The 19,855-nt window shown below is 36.6% G+C and overlaps 1 protein-coding gene across 3 annotated transcripts in view; it reads right to left on the reverse strand.

Annotated features, from left to right (window-relative positions):
* DMD (dystrophin) overlaps positions 1-19,855 on the reverse strand; it is a 2,119,021-nt gene that overhangs the window by 1,439,451 nt on the left and 659,715 nt on the right. For all 3 annotated transcript variants that reach the window (XM_045089435.1, XM_045089434.1, XM_045089436.1), the window contains exon 18: positions 3,968-4,091. In XM_045089435.1, coding sequence (XP_044945370.1) covers positions 3,968-4,091 — 124 coding nt within the window. The remainder of the gene's footprint in view (positions 1-3,967; positions 4,092-19,855) is intronic.

A 19,855-nucleotide genomic window follows, 5' to 3' on the forward strand; every position in this document is an offset into this window, starting at 1 on the left:
TAGCTTTTAGGTTTCTGGATTAGGCTGTCAGAGGAAAGAAAGGAAAGATGAAGAATAAAGGAGGGCTAGGGAGATCACGAGATTTATTTTAAGTTTTCAGGCAAATATCTAATTAAAGTCATCTATTAAGCAATTAAATAAACTGGCTTAGGCTTCAAGGGAGAGACATGAGCTAATGGTACATATTTGGGGATGATTAGAAAATAGATGCTATTTGAATAGGAAGGAATGAGGATAATCCAGGGAAGAAAAACAAGGGAAGAACTGTGTAGAATATCAACATTAAAGGAAAAAGGAGATGGAACAAATGACCAAAAATGTACAAAATGTAACAAATAGATAATGGTATCCCATAAACCCAGGGAGGGAAGAATTTCATGAAAGATAAAGAGGTTAATAGATTCTGTCCTGCAGAGAAGTTGAGTAACGAAGACACAAACATATTCCTACGTGTTTAAAGGAGTGGAGGGTTTTATTGAAGGTTTTATTGAGGGTTTTATTGAAGATACAGATGTGTGGCTGAAGGGAAGCAGGTTCCTTAGGACTCAGACAGTGAAGATATTGAGAATACACACACTCACACACATGGAGATTAGCCTTAACCGGCCAAAGCAAAAATCTCATCCACCAAGGCAGAGTGGGGAAGGGGGAGAATATGAGCACAAATACACATAATTTGTTAAATGTTATCTTAAATAAACTCAGAAGGAAAGTCATCTACTATGCCCATTAAAAACTTGAAATAATTGCCAAGAGAAAGAGAGAAGAACATTTACTAGGAACACACAGAAAGGCTATGAAGGAGTACCAAAGTGTCTGTGTAAGTATAGTATTCCCAAAACAAAATAATGTCTGGCAGAAAAACATCTACAGTCTAGTTATGCAAGGAGGTAGCTGAATTGAGCAGATTAGGAAAATGGAAACTTTTGGAGATAGGACAACCAATATAGCCTGAGATTTTGAATGAAGGCATACCGTGGGTGGACAAGACTGTAATCCCAGTGCCAGTCTTCAATGAAAAAGTAATACCACAAAATGGTAAGTGAACAGATGGCCATCGGGCATGAAACATAAGGGATGAGAGTTTTACACAGAAAGCAGTACCTTTGGAATTGGCCCTGGCAAAGGAGGAATCTGGCAATTCTAAATGAGTGGGGGATATATGCAACTAATGAATCGATGAACACTACATCAAAACATCATGCTGGCTAACTGAACATAATAAAAACATAAATAAATGTGTGGGAGAGTGAAAGAATCATTAGTCTTAGTGGTGTTCTTGAGGGTAAAAGTGTTTTCCAAGTAGGGCCAGAATGAGTACATAGGATAGAAAGTTTGTTTTGGAAGAAGGACTTCAGAACGCACAGGGCAGAGAAATGAAGATTCAAAAAAAAAATACGGATGAATAGAGATACCTATATTGTGGGTGGCAAATAGAAAAATGTAGAATTAACTGGCTTCAGGATTTCCAATAGAACTTTGCTGAAACTTTATGTGGTATGGGTGTCAGCAAGCATGGGCTCCAGCAAGAGCCCAAGTCCTATTGAGCTTAACAGGTGGTACAGAGGCTTTCAACCACCTTGCAGTAAGACGAGATTGTTTTGTTGTTTTAATTACTACCTTATGTCACCAGGTGCTGAATTCAAAAAGATGGGATTCCACTTGAACTTCTCAACTGTGGTGACATTAATGGAATGAGAAAAGGATCTAGGAGTTTGGTAAAGTCTCAGATGATGACTTTGAGTACTGATTCTCAAACCCTTATATACAAAGGAATCACCTGTGGATCTTGTTCAAATGCAAATTCTGATTCATTAGGTCTGAGCTCAGATCTTTCTAATAAGTTCACAGATGATACCAATATTGGTTGTCCAGGAACCACTTGGAGTAGAAATTTTCCCTAGAATTCAACTTTTAAGTAACTACATTATGTTAATCATATAGATAAAACACATGGTTAATGGGGAAAGAAAATTTTGTTAGGTTTAAATGTATATAACACTTAACTGATAATATTTTGAAAGCATTTGAAAGTAATAGATGAAGGAGTCAAGTGAAAGAAAAAGAAAGGTAATATTTAGCCACTTTTAATAGATGCCTAAAAATGAATATCACTCAAGTTCATGAGATGAGCCTCCCATGTGTTCAAAATCAGTTACATATACGGACAGGTGAAGAAGTAAGAAAATTAATGTACGACTAAACGGCATATCCATCATCATTACTATGTGTTTCTCTCAAGGATTTTTAATACATATATATTATATTTAGCCTGAAGGAAATGTCTAGGTAAATCATTTCATGTCCTATTTTAGTAGGCAATTAAGAATGATGTTGTTATTTCAGAAAATGAGAGTAGAAGCTGATAAAGGTGACTCACGAGGCATCAGGAAACCACTCATACAACACTGTACATTTTTTTAGCACTTTCAGTCTGTCACTGCTGACACTATTGATTAAATGCAAATTGCTTCTAGGTAACCATATGATAACAGGAAATTTTTGAATTTATATTCTTGAAATGCTGGAATTCAATTTTCCTGCTTGATCAGAGCTGTTTTAAGATACAGAAATAGGATGACAAACAGATAAGTAGATTACTGAGATAAATTTTTAAAAATTTAAATTAGCTAATAAAATGTCTGCCCAAGGTGATTCATACTGTCAGTGGCCAAATACACCACATGAACATTAAAATGTATTTTAGACAATCTTCTCTAAGCAGTTTTCAAATGTCTCTCCACAATTCTAACAAAAAACACACCTTCAAATGAGTATACTCCAAAATAACATTTTGCTGATTTTCTCCTATATTATGTTTCAGTTTAATTTCAAAAATAATGTTATCATAGTGCCCATTTCTTAAATTTATAATTGTCTGTTATTATACTAGTGGAAGAATACTGTATATAACTAGAAATGATTTTAAAATAACTTCCCAATTTAGAAATCATTAATTCTGAGACATGTTGATGGAATCATCTCCCCCTCCAACCTCAAAGCAGCCTAAAAATTAGATGATTTTTTCTCCTAGAATAAAATCAGTTTTGCTCTCCAAATGTTCCAACCCCAGGGCAAGTATTAGCTTGTATCTAAGACAGTGTTGTGTTTGGAAAAAATCTAAGAGTTCGTCTGGCATGAAACTGAATGGTCGAAATATGAAACTAAGTTATCCGCACACATGACCTTCCCATAGGAAAAAAAATATTTAACATTCAGAATATTTGTTCCTTTAGCCTTCCCACTACAGAGTCTTTACTCTTCCTATAGAAATGCTCTCACAATTGCCAAAATGGGTATTTTAAAATTGTAGAAGTTGGAATATCAAAGCCCTGATAATGTCCTTGAAGATGAAGCAACTCCTATTAAATTAATAAAAATCCCTATTGTGAAGGACACAACTATAATGTCTCAGCAGGGAATAAAAACTGCCAACCATCTCTTACTTCTTACTATAAATACATATTGAAAAAGGCTGGACGTCTTTTGGTTATGATAATGCAATACATAAATATCTGGACAATGCAAATCTGTTATGACAAGTACTAATGAGTATAAAGAATACATTTTTGATGATAATGAGAGCATAAAGAGAGTCCTTAGTATTTCTAAGGGTCTATTCTATTCTGCAAGCTTGCTAAGTCCTAGCCTTGAGGTGACAGAACAGTACATGAAGTAAAATCAATATGAGTTCATGTTATAAAATTGTTAATTTATTGCTGAATAATATAAAAGTTAAAGAAGGTTTATGAAAAGCATCCCTGATCCATCACAGCAGAACCTGGAAACGTTTCTTGACACTAAACTCTAATTCTGCTAAATATGTAAAATATACTTTAAAGATATATTTAAAAGCATTATTCCATATTGCTTTAATCTTTTCAACTAATAGAATCAGATAGTACAAAGCAAAGAGATTTTAAGCACAAAACTTAGGAAAATACATAAAAATTAATGCATAACCTACATTGACTTTTTCTTTAAGGTCTGAGAAGTTGCCTTCCTTCCGATAGATCGCAAATTCAGGACTCTGCAACACAGCTTCTGAACGAGTAATCCAACTGTGAAGTTCAGTTATATCGACATCCAACCTAAGACAGGAAAAAATAAGGGTCATTTTTTCTTGATTATCTCTTTCATTCTATATGAAAAAAAAAAAAAAAGCAATCTCGCTACATTTACCATTCGCCTTCCAATCTGAGACTGCCTGATGCCCTTGTTACTGTTAATAGCACCACCATTTACCTAGTTATGTAGGCTCAAAATTTGGAGTTAGCTTTGATCTACAGTCTTATGATCATGGAGGTCATCTTATTAAGCTCAGTGTAACAACTGCCTCCCTAGAGTAACTCATATAAGCTATCACTCTGCCTCTGTTTGAATGTTTGCACTGGCTGAAAAATCACTACTTCCCAAGATAACCCTCTTTCTTTCTGGAAAGTACTTACAGCAAATAAAAAATTCTTATCAGTAGCTCCCATTGAACCATACTTTGGAGATCCATGCCCTTGTGTAGTCTCCAACAATACCAACTCTGAATTTGGCTATGTGACTTGCTAGGACAAACGGGATATAAGGAAGCATATGACAAGCAGAGGCTTTGTAAGTGCTTGCACTGTGGATCTTGTTCCCCTAGAACATGGACTGACAATGCAACTGTTAGCTGAGAATTCCAATGGCCCTTTAAGGAAGCTCGATGGAGCCAGGTGGAGAGATAATGTGGAAGTGAATGAGGCACCACGCACGTGAAGGAAGCTTTCTTTCACCTTTTGACCCATCCCAAACACCAGCTGAATATAGCCAAATGAATTGTCCAGCTGATACACCTTAGAGCCTCGGAACTACCCAGAGAGCCCTGCCCCCACTGCAGAACCTCAAGATAAATTATTTCTGTCTTGAGCCACTAAATTTGCAGTGCATTGTTATGCTGCAAAAGACATCTAATCATATACCCTGATATTCTCATTCTTTTATTATAAAGACCTATGAAGCCAATGGGAGTTTGATCAGGGCATTCAGATCGAGTTAAAGCAGAGATTGGAGGAGAGTCATGGATGGGTTGCAAGGGAGGAGGAGGTCTGTATCTCACTTGAAATTCCAGGCATGATTCTAAATGTGTGTGCATTTTTCTTGGTAAAGAACCCCTAGATTTTATCAGCACCTATAAATAATCTATGAACAGAGAATTTAGAAAATTCTTTACCTCAAATAGCGCCTGGTTCGCAGTGACAAATATTTACTGAGTGAAAGGTACCCAACAAGAAATTGAAGGAACAGAGATCTGAATTCAGAGATTTTGACTCTAATCCCATGTCACTGAATGTCAAAACTCTTATTTGCACGTGGACTATAAATATCTATGGATTTTCATATCATGGTGATTGTTATCCTCTCTACATTTCTTTTTTCCTGTAAGTTAAGTAACCAGGTTTCCTGTTTCTTCATTCACAGGGGCAGCGTTGAAATAGAGTCCTATTGCATGCTTCTAAAACACCTGTCTTTCTCTCTTTGATGTTAACTTACCAAATCAAATCTTTGACTCTGGTCACTCAGCTTCCTATAAAATTCACAGCAGGTTTTCCTTCAGAATATTTTAAGAAAAGCATTTTTGCTTTTCCTTTGGTACCATACAGACATCACTGTGTCTCTCTGCCTGCAGTCATTCACTTGCCAGTGCACGGGGAAGGTAAGAAGTGCTGAGATGTTAATCTCACCAGAGTGACCCTTGGTAGATCAATATTCCAGCTCCCTTGCCTTTCAGAGTGACTGTCATGATGAAATTTACACAGAACCTCAGAGAGTTCCCAGACGGATTCAACTCCAGTTGCCTCCAACAACAATCCACTTGTGTATCCTTTACCGGCTGCCTTCTTTTCCTAATCTCACTCCCCCACTTTGCTTCTTGGGATCACTTCCCCCAATAAACTACTTTCACCTAAATTTTTATCTCCAGATCCACTCCTACGTAACCCAAACTAAAGCAATGATAAACAGCCTCAGATGAACTCAGTATCCTGCCATATTTCATTGTTTCACCTTGAACTCCAGCTCTCCACAGGAACTATTTTAGTTTTTCCAAAGTTCTCAAAGCATTAACCCATCTTCCTTCTCCAGGTATCAACACATGACAGTTTTTACTCCACCAAGAAAAGTGCAATTATCAGACTAGAATTTCTTCCGCTTCCCATGTCCAAATATTCAATCTTCTCTGCATGTGCCCTTCTCATTCCCTTCTCTTGTATTTGGGTGAGTTTCCCTTCTTTGCCTAAAGCCAATCCGTCTATCAGCCTTTTATACTTTGTTCTTTGTTTTTGTTTTTGTTTTTGTTTATTCTCACGTAATCTCCACACCCAGCACGCACTGGAGCTCATGGCCCCCAGATCAAAAGCCACATGCCCCTCCAGCCAGGCACCCCATAAATTCATTGTAGTTTTATTTTAAAGGCAAGGACATACAATTCCATGGAAAATAAAAATACATTTAATGCTCAAATACCTGGTTTTTCCACATAGTAAGGAGTTAATAGTGGTGTCTAACAATGTGCCAGGTTATTTCATTTTTTTAATTAGTTTTTTTTAGTTAACATATGTTATTAGCCCCAGGGGTACAGGTCTGTGAATCACCAGGTTTACACACTTCACAGCACTCACCATAGCACAGACCTTCCCCAATGTCCATAACCCCATTCCCCTCTCCCAACCCCCCTCCCCCCAGCAACCCTCAGTTTGTTTTGTGAGATTAAGTGTCTCTTATGGTTTGTCTCCCTCCCAATCCCATCTTGTTTCATTTATTCCTTTCCTACCCCTGAAACACCCCACGTTGCCTCTCCACTTCCTTATATCAGGGAGATCATATGATAATTGTCTTTCTCTGACTGGCTTTTTTCGCTCAGCATAATATCCTCTAGTTCCATCCACGTTGTCCCAAATGGCAAGATTTCATTTCTTTTGATGGCTGTGTAGTATTCCACTGTAGCCAAACTATGGAAAGAACCCAGATGTCCAACAACAGATGAATGGATAAAGAAAATGTGGTATATACATATACTTTGTTCTTTCACTTCTTTACAGGCATGTGAGTCTATCAGATTTTTGTTATCTATCTACTGCAAATTCAACTCCTCCCTTTCAAGTGAACTCTGCATATAGAAATGTAAACATATTCACTCCTATTTTTTTTTAATGTATTGATTTGGGAGAATATGCAGTGGGAAAGGGTAGAGGGAGAGAGAGAGAGAGAGAGAGAGAGAGAGAGAAAAGCAGACTCGTTGCTGAGCAGAGAGCCCGATGCAGGGCTGGATCCCAGGACCCCGGGTCATGACCTGAGTCAAAGGCAGACACTTAAGCAACTGAGCCACCCAGGATCCTATTTTTTAAAGCCAAACACTTCCTGACCTTCATAGTTCCCTCCAGCCATTCTCTTATCTTCTACAAAGCCAAATGTTCTGCAAGAGTTAGCCAGTTTACTGTCAGTTCTCTACCTCCTACTCACTCTCCATTTACTGTTGTTTCTCAACAAAAATGTTGCTTAATACAGGAATCAGGTCACTACAGCCCATGGAGAGTTTCACTTTCTTGCTATCTAGCAACACATAACACTGTTGAGAACACTCTCCTCTTTTTGCCTTCATACCAGCTACTCAATTTTGTCTTTAATTTCTATGGCTACTGTTAATTTTTTCCTTTGCAGGTTCATCTTCCTCTACCCTCTCACTACATACAAAAGTGATCAACTCCTGGTTCATCAGTCATCTTCTATTTACTGTAATACTCTTTCTTTATTTTCCCCCACAAAGAGGGAGATAAGTCAATTAAAAAAAAATTTACTTATTTTGAGAGACAGGGAGGGGCAGAGGGAGAAGGACAGAGAAACTCTCAGATTTCACACTGAGTGCAGAGCCCAACAGGGAGCTCCATCCCATCACCCATGAGATCAGAACCTGAGCTGAAATCACAAGTTGGATTGTGACTGAGCCACCCAGGCACCCCTATTACTCTTTTACTAGCAATCTGATCCATACCCATGACAGCAGTTGCAATCTAGATGTACCAAAGATTCTGATCTCAAGCACTTCTTCTGAGCTTTGTAGCTACACAACCACTGCCTACTGGCTATCTTCACTTGAGCATTATAAAAGCTCCTTTGGCATAAAATGTCAAGACATGGTTTGCTTTTGTCCCCCCAATGGGTACTCTCCCAGTGTTCCTCAGATCGGTTAATGGCATCACCATCTATCATCTTTTTGCCTTCCTCTCCTTTCCTTCTCACATTTAATAAATTACAAATTCTAATACATCAAATATTCTATTTCTTCAGACTCTCTCTTCTTCTCATGGCTCCACAGCTGGTATCCTCACTCAGATCGCAATTAAATATAATCAAAATCACTGCAATGCCCTGTCAAATGGCTCTGCAAAACCTCTGTGGAATCCTCCCATCTAGTCCATGCACTACTGGCAAATGATAGGTTCTAAAAACATCTGATTATGTAATCCTCATCTATAAAATCTTTCAAAGACTTCCCATTTTTCTTAGCATAAAGATCAGAATTATCCTGATCTGGCCTTGACAGACCACTTAAGCCTATATTCTACTTTGACCTTTATTCAAGCCCTTCTAGAAACAAAGCTCACTTCAAGTTTCTTAGGGAGCCCAGAGCCACACTTAACTTTTGTCCCTACTCCAATGAAGTAAAAGCTTTCACTGACTTTTATTCACCTATCCATTAGAACATTTTTTTTTCTTGAAAACTTGGCTCCTTATCATAATCTACTTTGGCCACTTTGGTCAAAATTGCTCTTTTCCTTTTAAATCAGCCTGACCCAATTATACACCAAATATGCTCTGACTCATAAAGGTGAGATGTGAATATACAGGACTCACTGTCAAATTCCCCCTTTAGACTTGCTCTCATTAGTCTTATATCCTTTTGATTCAGATTGTCTCTAGGAAGTGTAAGGGCCTACTTAATCAGAGGGAGCCATTTTGTTGTTTATGCAGTAAACTTAGATTGACCCTGCCCCTCCCAGAGGAACTTACTTGCAAAGCCCAAATACAAGGGTGGGTCAGGCCAGGTAGAGACAGCAAATCAATGGGGCGTGCATACTGTCTCCCTAGCTACCAGTCCCAGTAGCAAAGCCCAGATACAAGGGCGGGTCAGGCCAGGTGGAGACATCCAATCAGTAGGGAGTGCATATATCTACTAGGGTGAACTGTAATTCAATTGGCTGCCTGTGTGTGACCTAACATGACTGTGCAGTTTTCTCTGTGTATTGCAATCTCATTGGCCACCTGTGTATAGCCCAGCTAAACTACCTCTATAAAAGTTAGTCTGTGAGGCTGGGAGGGGTCGCCTCTTTGCAAGAGATGGCCCTGACAGGTCACTTTGGTTCTCGATGCTTGGCGCAAAATAATGCCTTGCTTGACCTTCGCTTTTTATCAGTCTCGCTCCTTTGATTACAGACCCTAACAGAAGGATTGCTTACTTCCACCAACAGGTCTATGAAACTAAAACTTGCTTAAGGTACATAGCTGGCATCACAGCTGGAAGACCTATGTTGAGAAAGCTTTTCACCAGTCCTGAAATTTACACAGTCTTGTTTACTCACGTTATAATTACCATTTACCGTGACTCCAATCCATTCCAAAAACAAAAAGTTATCCAATGTGACAGTAAATAAATTTCATCCAGAAAAAATTCTTATATCACTTTTAGACATTTGTCTTTATGAAGAAGCTATATATGCTTCCTTTTAAAGCAGCCAAATATTTCCCTTCATTTCTGTCACAAAATTTATGCTAAGTGCTTACTATATGCCATGGTATTAACCTCTACAGATAACAGATAAAAACACATCTGTCTACATTATCAAAAAGGGAGTTTTAGTAAAACATCTATTTGACAAATTAAAGTGCTTTAGACATTGAACTGGGGCCCAGCTCACCCTGTGACTTTTTTTCCTTTGGATAATCAAAAAAATACCTTTTCAATGAATTAGGATTAAATCAGCTTCTAGACTAGAGGCTCTGTCAAGTAAATTGGTTATCTCCACACAATGAAGGCTTTATGGAGCCAACACCATGGTAACCGTCTGCTTGCTGCTAGGTCTGTGAAGATTTTTAAGGAAAGCCTGGGCACCAGTTGGCATGCAGTTCTAATAATTCAGATCAATTCAGGCAACAGGATGTGAAATTCCACATAGAGGTCTTTCCTCATTCAATTTTTTTGTTTATCTGGCTTTATAAATTTGGAAAGAGGTTGCACAAGATGCCTGAACTTCTCTTTTACATAAGGATCCTTTAGAGAGTGATTATACTCTCTTTTTGATATACAGATTTTTTAAAAGGGATTTCAAATTTTTCTAGGGCAGTTTTGAGTGCAGTGCTTTACCTAAGGAAAAAAAATCTATTCATAGGCACATAGGTTAATATGTTACACTTTGTGAAATAGAATGAAGCAAAAATGTCAATGAGTTTACTATTTTCGGCTGTTAGACTTTCTTTTTCTCTTTTCTTTCCAAATTGCAACACCTGATTCCTTTGGAAAGAGGTGGAACCTAAATCTAATTCTGACATGATTTAAGCTCTGAGATATTCCTTACCAAATCCTACTTGTATGGGTTTGGAAGGGGGGGTTGTTTGCTTTGTTTTTTTTTTTGTTGTTTTTTGTTTTTTGTTTTCCTGTTGCTTCCATTTGGGCTTGTTGCTTCAACCATCTCTCTCAATTGCTAACTTAAACTTTTCTGTCCCAACGTAATATACAGTGAGCCTCCACACCGGCGTCTAACATTCGGCACCATCCCTTAGAGTTCTGGGAATTAACTGTCAGCTGCTAGCATTGTTTTCCCTCTCTGATATTCTGCCAGTAGGCATCCCCATTTCTTTACGCCAACAATGAAGATGCAAGGGTGAAGGGGAAGCAGAGACAGGGTTTCAAAAGGCCTCACTTGCTCTCTTTCTGAGCGCCAACAACCCACATTCAATGCTTAGTCTCAGTGACATTTCTACTGCTTTTAGCAAAATGAACAAGGTTTCCCTCTTGGCTCCTACTCAGATCCTGGCTTCCAAGTAACAACTGCACATTTATTTTATGCCTTATCAATTTGGCAGCTCCTGGTTCATCATCTTCTGTGGTTTGTCCTCTAGTTTTCACATTTTCACTACTATTAAATATTTTTCCAATATTTCAGCTGGGATGTAGGGCAAATTAACATGGAATCCATACGTGTTCATAAATTGGGTGCTATCTACCCTCCCAACATTTTTCTGGTGGTATTTTCTACCATGCTTTGCATGGCCTGAGGCTGGGGATTTCATCACCAACTAAAGGTATCATACAATTGTAACTCAGTCACCTTCTCAAAAACCAAGAAAAACACTGAACAGTTATTTTTAATGCCATATTAAATCTCGGATTCTGTGCATGTATTTCTCTTTTTCCATGAAGTCACTCATTTCTACTAATTCTTTTTTCTTCACTTTTAAAACTCTCATGAAATCACCGTTAATGAGCTGATATGTAGTAAGTTACTCATAATGGGCCTCTACACTCTCAGAATCAGCCCATTATTCTATTCTTCATTTCCTCATCATACTCTCATAACACATTTTACTCTGTACTTAACATTATGTATGTTACAACAGACAAATATGTCTGTATGTTATTACAGACAGATTCTAACCCTTAAATACAGTCTAACTTCATCCAACTTAAAATCCTTTTTTTTCTATTAAGAACATTGTGATTTCCTATTCTCTATTTACAAAATGATTTTTCTCCCATCATTGTTGGTGAGTACTCTGTCCTCTATTTTTCAAGCATGTTTTAAAATCTCATCTTATGGATGGATAGCTGAAGTGACTTTTTTTTTTTTTGCTTTTTTACAAGGGCACTCATTACAAAACTAAAATTTGTAAGGTTCCATAGTGTAGAGAAACTATAGCTTTCAATTTATATTATTTGCAAAGGATTAATTATCAAAACAAGGTCATTTTCAAAAAGACATTCCATTTTCTGGAAGTTTCAAAATATCAAAAATATGGTGCATATATACCAAATATTCAGAAGGTTAAAATTTTCCTTTAAGATTGTATTCTAGAGGGGTGACTGGCTGACTCAGTTGGTTAAGCATCAGACTCTCAATTTCAGCTCTCGTCATGATCTCATGGTTCTGAGATCGAGTCCCACATCAAGCCCCACACTGAGTCCCTTGTCAGGCTCTGGTGCTGGGCATGGAGACTGCTTAAAATTCTCTCTCTCTTCCATTCCCTCTCCAACAAGAAAAAGGTTGTATTGTACAAATGGACTCTACTCCATCCAGTTGAATTTCCCATAAAGACTATGCAAATTAGATCATTCACATTCCCTTATGGTCAAAATTAGGAGACATTTGTCAATATGTAAATATTTTAAGTAAATAATTTCTTTAAAAAATACAGAAACACAACCAAAAGAATTAAATACTTGACTTTAAAAACTTGATAGTTTCGAAATGTCAATAGTATATCATTGTATGGAACTTGTGCTATACGATAATTGTGCTAATTAGCTCAGAAGAGCCTCTTAATGGACACTGATTATATTATGTTAATTTTCTGTACGGTGACTGCCATATAAAGTATTAAACTAACATGACACATTTACATAAACTTTAGTTCAGTCACTTTCAATAAACCATTTGGAATTCATCATTCCCAAATGTGTAAACTCTGAAAATAGAAATCCTCCAAGCTCCCAGGCTTAACTAATTTGATTAGTAAGCTAGGTTATGAATGGCCATTTTACATCTTTAAACATCTTTGAACACAGAAATTCATAAAAACTTAGGAGCCTCATCTTTAAAGCTGAAGATCTTTAGAAAGTAAAATGTTGACTCTTTTACAATATGTTAAATATTACAGGACCATAAGGCTCTAGACCTAGACTAGGTAACTTAACAAGCCAAATTTGTAACATACATTTTAATTAGCTAAAACACACACTTTTATGATTAATGGAAACAAAACTATGATTCTTTTTCAATGGTATTATAGTTTTGTTTCCATTTACATAGAAGAAAAGTTTTTGGAAGGGAGGTAAGAGTTTAAAATTTTGTTAATTATATATTTTTTAAGATTTTTATTCATTTATTTGGGAGACAGAACAATAGTGGGAACATAAATGGGGGGCAGAGGGAGAGAGAGAGAGAAGCACTCCCCCTGCTAAGCAGGGAGCCTGCTAAGCAGGGAGCCTGATTGGGAGCTGGGGTCTCTAGGCTGGCTAATCCCAGGACCCTGTGTTCATGACCTGAGCTGAAGGCATATGCTTAACCAACTGAGCCACCCAGGCAACCTTGTTAGTTGTATTTTTAATAGTTATCATTGAACACATCAAAATTGGAAGGGGAGGTGAATCATGAGAGACTGTGGACTCTGTAAAACAATCTGAGGGGTTTGAAGTGGCGGGGGGGAGGGAGGTTGGAGTACCAGGTGGTGGGTATTATAGAGGGCACGGATTGCATGGAGCACTGGTGTGGTGCAAAAATAATGAATACTGTTATGCTAAAAATAAATAAATTAAATTTAAAAAACTAATGAAGTACTGTATGGTGACTAACATAATAAAATCTATTAAAAAAAGAAATAAAAAATAATAACTATCTTCTTCAGAGTTCTAAAAAATGAGAAAACATTTTGATTCTGTATCAGTGTACAGGTACTCTCCTGATCCCAGGCCATCTGAAGAACTCCTATTCATCTTCCAAGATTGAGTAAATAATACACAACTTCTGTGAAGATTTTCTTGATCAACTTTACACTCCCCCTTCAACTTTCTTTCTGGGAACTTCGGTCCTTCCTTCCCTTATGTTTCTACATGTTACTTGCTTTTAAATATTCAATAGAGTACAAATTCAATTTGAATTAGAGAGATCTTATAAAATATCAAATGAAACTCGGTATATATCCTGCTTGTGCTAAAAATAAAGTTTATTTAAAACCTTAAGATGTGCTGAGTATATGGTAATTGCTATACTTCATAGTTATAAAATAATGTAAGGGGGGGAAATCCTATTTAGCTCAGAGAAAACAAGTCAATCTTTTGATAAATACCTCCTCCAAATCAGGGTAGTTTGTGCACTGCATACACAAACTTGTGTGGTGTTTGTGTGTGTGTGTTTGTACAGTGTGGTTGTGTTTTTCTTGGCTGGGCGGGGAGGGAAGAGATAGGGTGACATGATTGCCTTATAGTTTTTATAATGTGTGTGATGTACGTAAGTGTTTCATGTGTATATTTGTATATGCTTTAAACACAAAGTAAATATGGTGCAGTGGAAAATTACTGAACTGAAAGTCAGGTGTCACAGATTTTAATCAATCATTGTGATCTTTTTGCTGTTTTCTTAGGCACATGATTTAACTTCTCTGATCTTCCTTTACTTCTTCCATTAAATTGCAGAAATAGAAAAGCTTCTACTCCATCAAACTGGTTTTAAAATAGAAACTCACATATACTTCTTAATAGTTACTCTTAAATGTATTTATTTACTTTGCTAATTAAAACAATTTTGACCTGAGATACAAAGCTGAGGTCAGTTCTGTTTACATTGCAGCACTGATATTCTAATTATATTAGTCTGTTTACCTAGCAATCAAATAAAATAACGTCTAAGGATGTTATAACTCCCAGTTATAATAAGAACCCTACAAACTCAACAGTTTACACAGCACTTGAAACAAAATATGATGAATGAGAAAGAATGCTGTCTTCAATTATTATAAACTTGCTACAGTAACAGTCCTATCAAGTTCTCTATTTTCCTTATGTTTGCATGATCTTATTTACAAGTTTTAATGTATTTCTAGTTTTATATGTGTGAGTTTAAGTGCATCACTCATAAAATTATGTTTCAGTACAGTAAAATGTAATGATTCCAAATTGTGCAGAAATGCATCTGAAAAGATACTAAAAAATCAATTTCTATGTAGTTTACCTTGTCCTAAAATATGCCTATTTAACATGTGCTTTAAAATTCTGAATTCTAAACCAATATATAAAATTTGTCCTTAAAATCATGTGTCTTGTTCATTGTCAATTATGGCAAACAAAATTATATGTTTAGAGCCTATAAAAATACTGCCTTTTAAAATATATGCCCTTGGATACAAACCCCAGTGATTTAATATTTTTAAGCTATAAACGTTAGAAACCTCCATGAGTTATCTGGCAATGATATTAATCTTTGTACCTCCAGGATAGCCAACTGCACCGAATGGAATGAAACTCCTACAAAATTTTGTTTCTCAATGAAAAAGTAAAACTTAACTAAACTATTTTAACATCTAGTAGATAAAAATGACTAAGATAATCTTCTTAATTTGGTAACAGATCTTAACCATTTAGAAATACTTTGGTTCTATTTATTTCTAAAACATGATAGGGCTACAAAGAAGTCACTTTCACATCTTCTGTCAATAGAACATCCAGGAAAACATACCTTAAAAATTAAGGAAATCCCCCCAAATTCTAAGATGCCAGAACTAGGTATATTAGAGGAATTACTTTTAAATCACAGAGTGTGCAAGCATGTGGACAAAAATTGCATGACCCGAAGGACTGGAAATAAAATGTTGCTAAGCCACAGATGCATAGAGACTATTTTTCATTTTCAGTAAACTGAAAATCCCTTTGAAACACAGTTCTGTACAAGAAAATTACCTTAACACAGGTTAATAGAAATATTCTCTTAAGTGACAGATGAAATCTTGTCATAGTAATAAATCTATGATCATACAATGTAATATGCTCAACTGGAAAACTCTGAGTCATTTGTTTTAAAATTAAATTTGATGTTTATTTAAAATGATGAAACCAAAAAGAGCTATGTAAGCCCTTGGGAGAAATAAATGTGGGTCACTAGAGGGCGCAGACTCCCTTACACTGCTTGTCTGGTCCTCAATTTTGCTTCTCTTTTATTTTCTTATCTACATAATGATAACATGGTGACAAATGGATTTTTCATGGGAGTTCTCTTACAGAAAAACATAAAATGTCCAAAGATACAGATAAAATGGTGTAAAAAGGACATGTTTGTAAGACACTCTCAGATTCACAGTTAAAAATGCCTTCAGCCATCTTAATACACATACCAAAGTATCTTAAAGTTCTAATGCAGACATTCCCTTGAGAAAACATCTTCAATTCGGGGAGACACACTTAATCCAAATAATAAGGCAGCATTTTCTGGATTTCATAACCCAGTAGTTTTTCCCCAGTTCATTAATTTTGCCTAATTTTTGAACATTTATAAATAGGGAGACACTCATGCTCTATAAATCTGCCTATAATTATATTCCTATAGATCTAGATGTTAATTTCCCATTTAAACACATTCAAAGAAAAAAAAGGAAAAACAGTATTTTAAGCATCTTGTTCATGTTATATGCTTTCATAAAGAAAAAATGTCATACCCCATGATGAGTTTAAGTTATTATAATTTTCATTTCATAGATAGACCATGAACACAGAGATTTAGAAAGTGTGAAACCTCCTTTGTTTTCAACACACAATGAAGTATGGAGTTAAAGTTCAAAACCAGGTCTGTCTAAATCCAAAGATTTCTACTACACTATACTTATTTTCCTTTGTTCCAAATGAAAAGAAAATCTGTATTTTTATATACAGAGGAAAAGTCAACACACATTTTCTTTCTGTTGCTATATATTAAAGGCTGGTAGTTACTACTGTGCTATTTAAAAATTTGATTGGAGTCTCTAACACTAGGACATTAATTCTAAACATTTTCATTAACCTTAACTACAATTCTTAGCTGCATAACTGAGAGCCCCATGGCATTATTAAATAGCTGTCATTCCTAGTTTAATTTTACTTTGGACTTATCCTTAATTTCCTTAAAAAATCCCAAATTTCCTATCCATTGATGTGTTTTCTGACATTAGAACTGATATTAAGCACAAGATGACAAAGGTTGTTATTTACGATGTATCATGGGGTTAACACTTAAAAGTCTTGCACTTGGAAAAAGCATTCAATTACTAGGACCTCTATTTATGCCTTGATGTTAAAAAGACACCTAACATTGAAAGAACGTTTCTTTTCAGTGAAAAAGCTCTCTGTATTTAAAGACAGACAAATGCTTCAATGGGACCCTAGAGTCGATGAGACTTCAGAATGTAGAACTGTCATAATCTAGGGAAAGTGCACACTTTTCATACACAGACCTCAACAAATTCTTAAACAGTCTCAGGAAAACTTTTAATTTCAGCTAAATAATTTGGTGAAATCACCTTTAGCTTCTCCTTAAAAGATAGCATGATAGAGTTTAAGAGTGTAGCATCCTGTGCTAGATGCTTCGGCTCAAATCCTGACTAAACATCTCCCTTTAAACTTTGAAAGCAGGGGCAAGTCACATGACTGACATTTCTGTGCTTTGTCTTTCCCACTGGCAAAAAGGGGGCAATAATTAAAAAAAAAAAGTTAGGCCACTTACTGTTTACATATGTTAATCTGAGCAAATAATATGTAGAAGAGTGCCTGACATGTGGTAGAAGTCACATTTCTGCTAGCTACTAAGGTCACTGCCTCCCGTGACTCTTTCTTACTGGATTCAAGCCAGCCCTATGCTACTTTTCATATTACCTTGTTTTGTTAAGAACTGGCAAGCTATAAGCTATTACTGTAACCACAAGAATGAAAACTGTACCTGTATCTTAGCTGTTGTAAATAATGCTGCAATAAACATAGGGGTGCAGCTATCTTTTCTAATGAATGTTTTTGCTTTCTTTGGGTAAACCCCCAAGAGTGGAATTATTGAATCATAGGGTAGCTGTATTTTTAACTTTCTGAGGAACCTCCATACTGTTTTCCACAGGAGCTATACCAGTTTACATTCCCACCAACAGTACATGAGGGTTCCTTTTTCACCACATTGTTGCCAACACTTGTAATTTCTTATCTTTTTAAATTTAGTCATTCCGACAGGTACTAGGTGATATCTCATTGTGCTTTTGATTTGCATTTCCCTGATGATTAGTGTCCACTGATAGACAAATAGAGAACGAGGTGGTGGGGTGTGTGTACACACACACATACACACACACACACACACACACACACACACAGTGGACTATTATACAGCTATAGAAAAGGTTGAGATTGTGTCACGTGCAGCCACATGGATAGATTTAGAGGGTAGGGACGCCTGGGTGGCTCACTTGGTTGGGCAGCTGCCTTCGGCTCAGGTCATGATCCCAGCGTCGTGGGATCGAGTCCCGCATCGGGCTCCTTGCTCGGCAGGAAGCCTGCTTCTCCCTCTGCCTCTGCCTGCCATTCTGTCTGCCTGTGCTCGCTCTCTCCCTCACTCTCTCTCTGATAAATAAATAAAATCTTAAAAAAAAATAAAAAAAAAAAAGATTCAGAGGGTATTATGCTCAATGAAATAAGTCAGATTGAGAAAGCCAAATACCATATGATTTCACTCATATGTGGAAACTAAAAACAAAACAAATGAGTAAACAAACATAAGGAATATAATCAATGATACTGTAATAGCATAGTATAGTGACAGATGGTAGCTGCACTTATGGTGATCATAGCATAACATCTAGAGAAGTTGAATCACTATGTTGCACACCTGAAACTAATATAACATTGTGTGTCAACTATACTCAAATAAAAAAAAAATTAAACTACAAAGAAAACCATTAACAAAGAAAATAAAACAAATAAGTAAAAATCGACAGCCAAATAATGTCATCTACTGTATCCTTTATTGCAGGAAAAGGTAAACTATGGTCCATGGGACAAGTTCGGCCCACCATTGGTTTCATAAATAAAGTATTATTGGAACATGGCCATACTCATTCATTTACACATTGTTTACGACTGCTTTTTCCCTATAGCAGCAGAGTTTAGCACTTGTAAAACAAAGTACATGGTGCTCAATGTCTAAAATTGTTTCTATCTGGCTACTTCTGCTTTAGGCAAACAGAAACACAACCCTGTGTAAGTGCCAACTGTATACAGGCTTGTAGGACAGCCTGTATTTGAATTATCTTTTCCCTTCACCTTTAGTCTACATGCCCCTATCCTCTAAAAGAGTACACAGACACTAATTTGTCTGAGCTTTCCATGTACAACTCCAAGCAGGAAGTAAACTTTTCTTCCTTATGACTTCTCTAACATTATATCGGTACTTCTTCATGGCATAGCTTATACTACAATACAAACTTCAGGAGGGAAGGACTAAGTATAGTTCACAGATAGAGCAACTGGAGTGTCTGATAAACCATAGCAACTGATTAGACGCTGGTTGAAGGAAGATGGAAATTACCAAGAAAACTAACTTTTGCTGTCACTATATTCTTGAAATACGGTGGACTCATATTGACTACAGGAGTGTTCAAAGAACCCCTCCACACACTGGATGGTGCCTTGGACCCTGTGGGAGGCAATTTAAACTTTAAATACTCTCAGTGTGAAAGCTCACTGAGTTTAAAGGACTTCAACATGCTTTTATGTTGTGGGTCTTTAAAGTTTAAATAACTTCCAGTCAAGGTTCAGAGATGATCTAGTGCAATGCAGAAAGCCATTTAAATTTGGCATGTACTGACTGCCCCATTGCCACTTCCCTAGCATCATGAGTTGTTTCAATCTAACTATTTCTTTTAGTGAGCATCTCTATGAACTTTAGTTAAAACACAAAGTGGAACTCACTACTCTGCACAAAGGCAGGGTCTTAAGTTAGCTCAGGCCAACATAATAAAATATTAGACACTCAGTGGCTTAAACAACAGAAATTTATTTTCTCAGAGTTCTGGAAGCCAAAAGTTCAAGATCAAAGTGCCAGCATGGTCACTT

This window comes from Mustela putorius, unplaced genomic scaffold (assembly GCF_011764305.1).
Source record: "Mustela putorius furo isolate JIRA1106 unplaced genomic scaffold, ASM1176430v1.1 tig00003836_pilon_pilon_pilon, whole genome shotgun sequence".
NCBI lineage: Eukaryota > Metazoa > Chordata > Mammalia > Carnivora > Mustelidae > Mustela > Mustela putorius.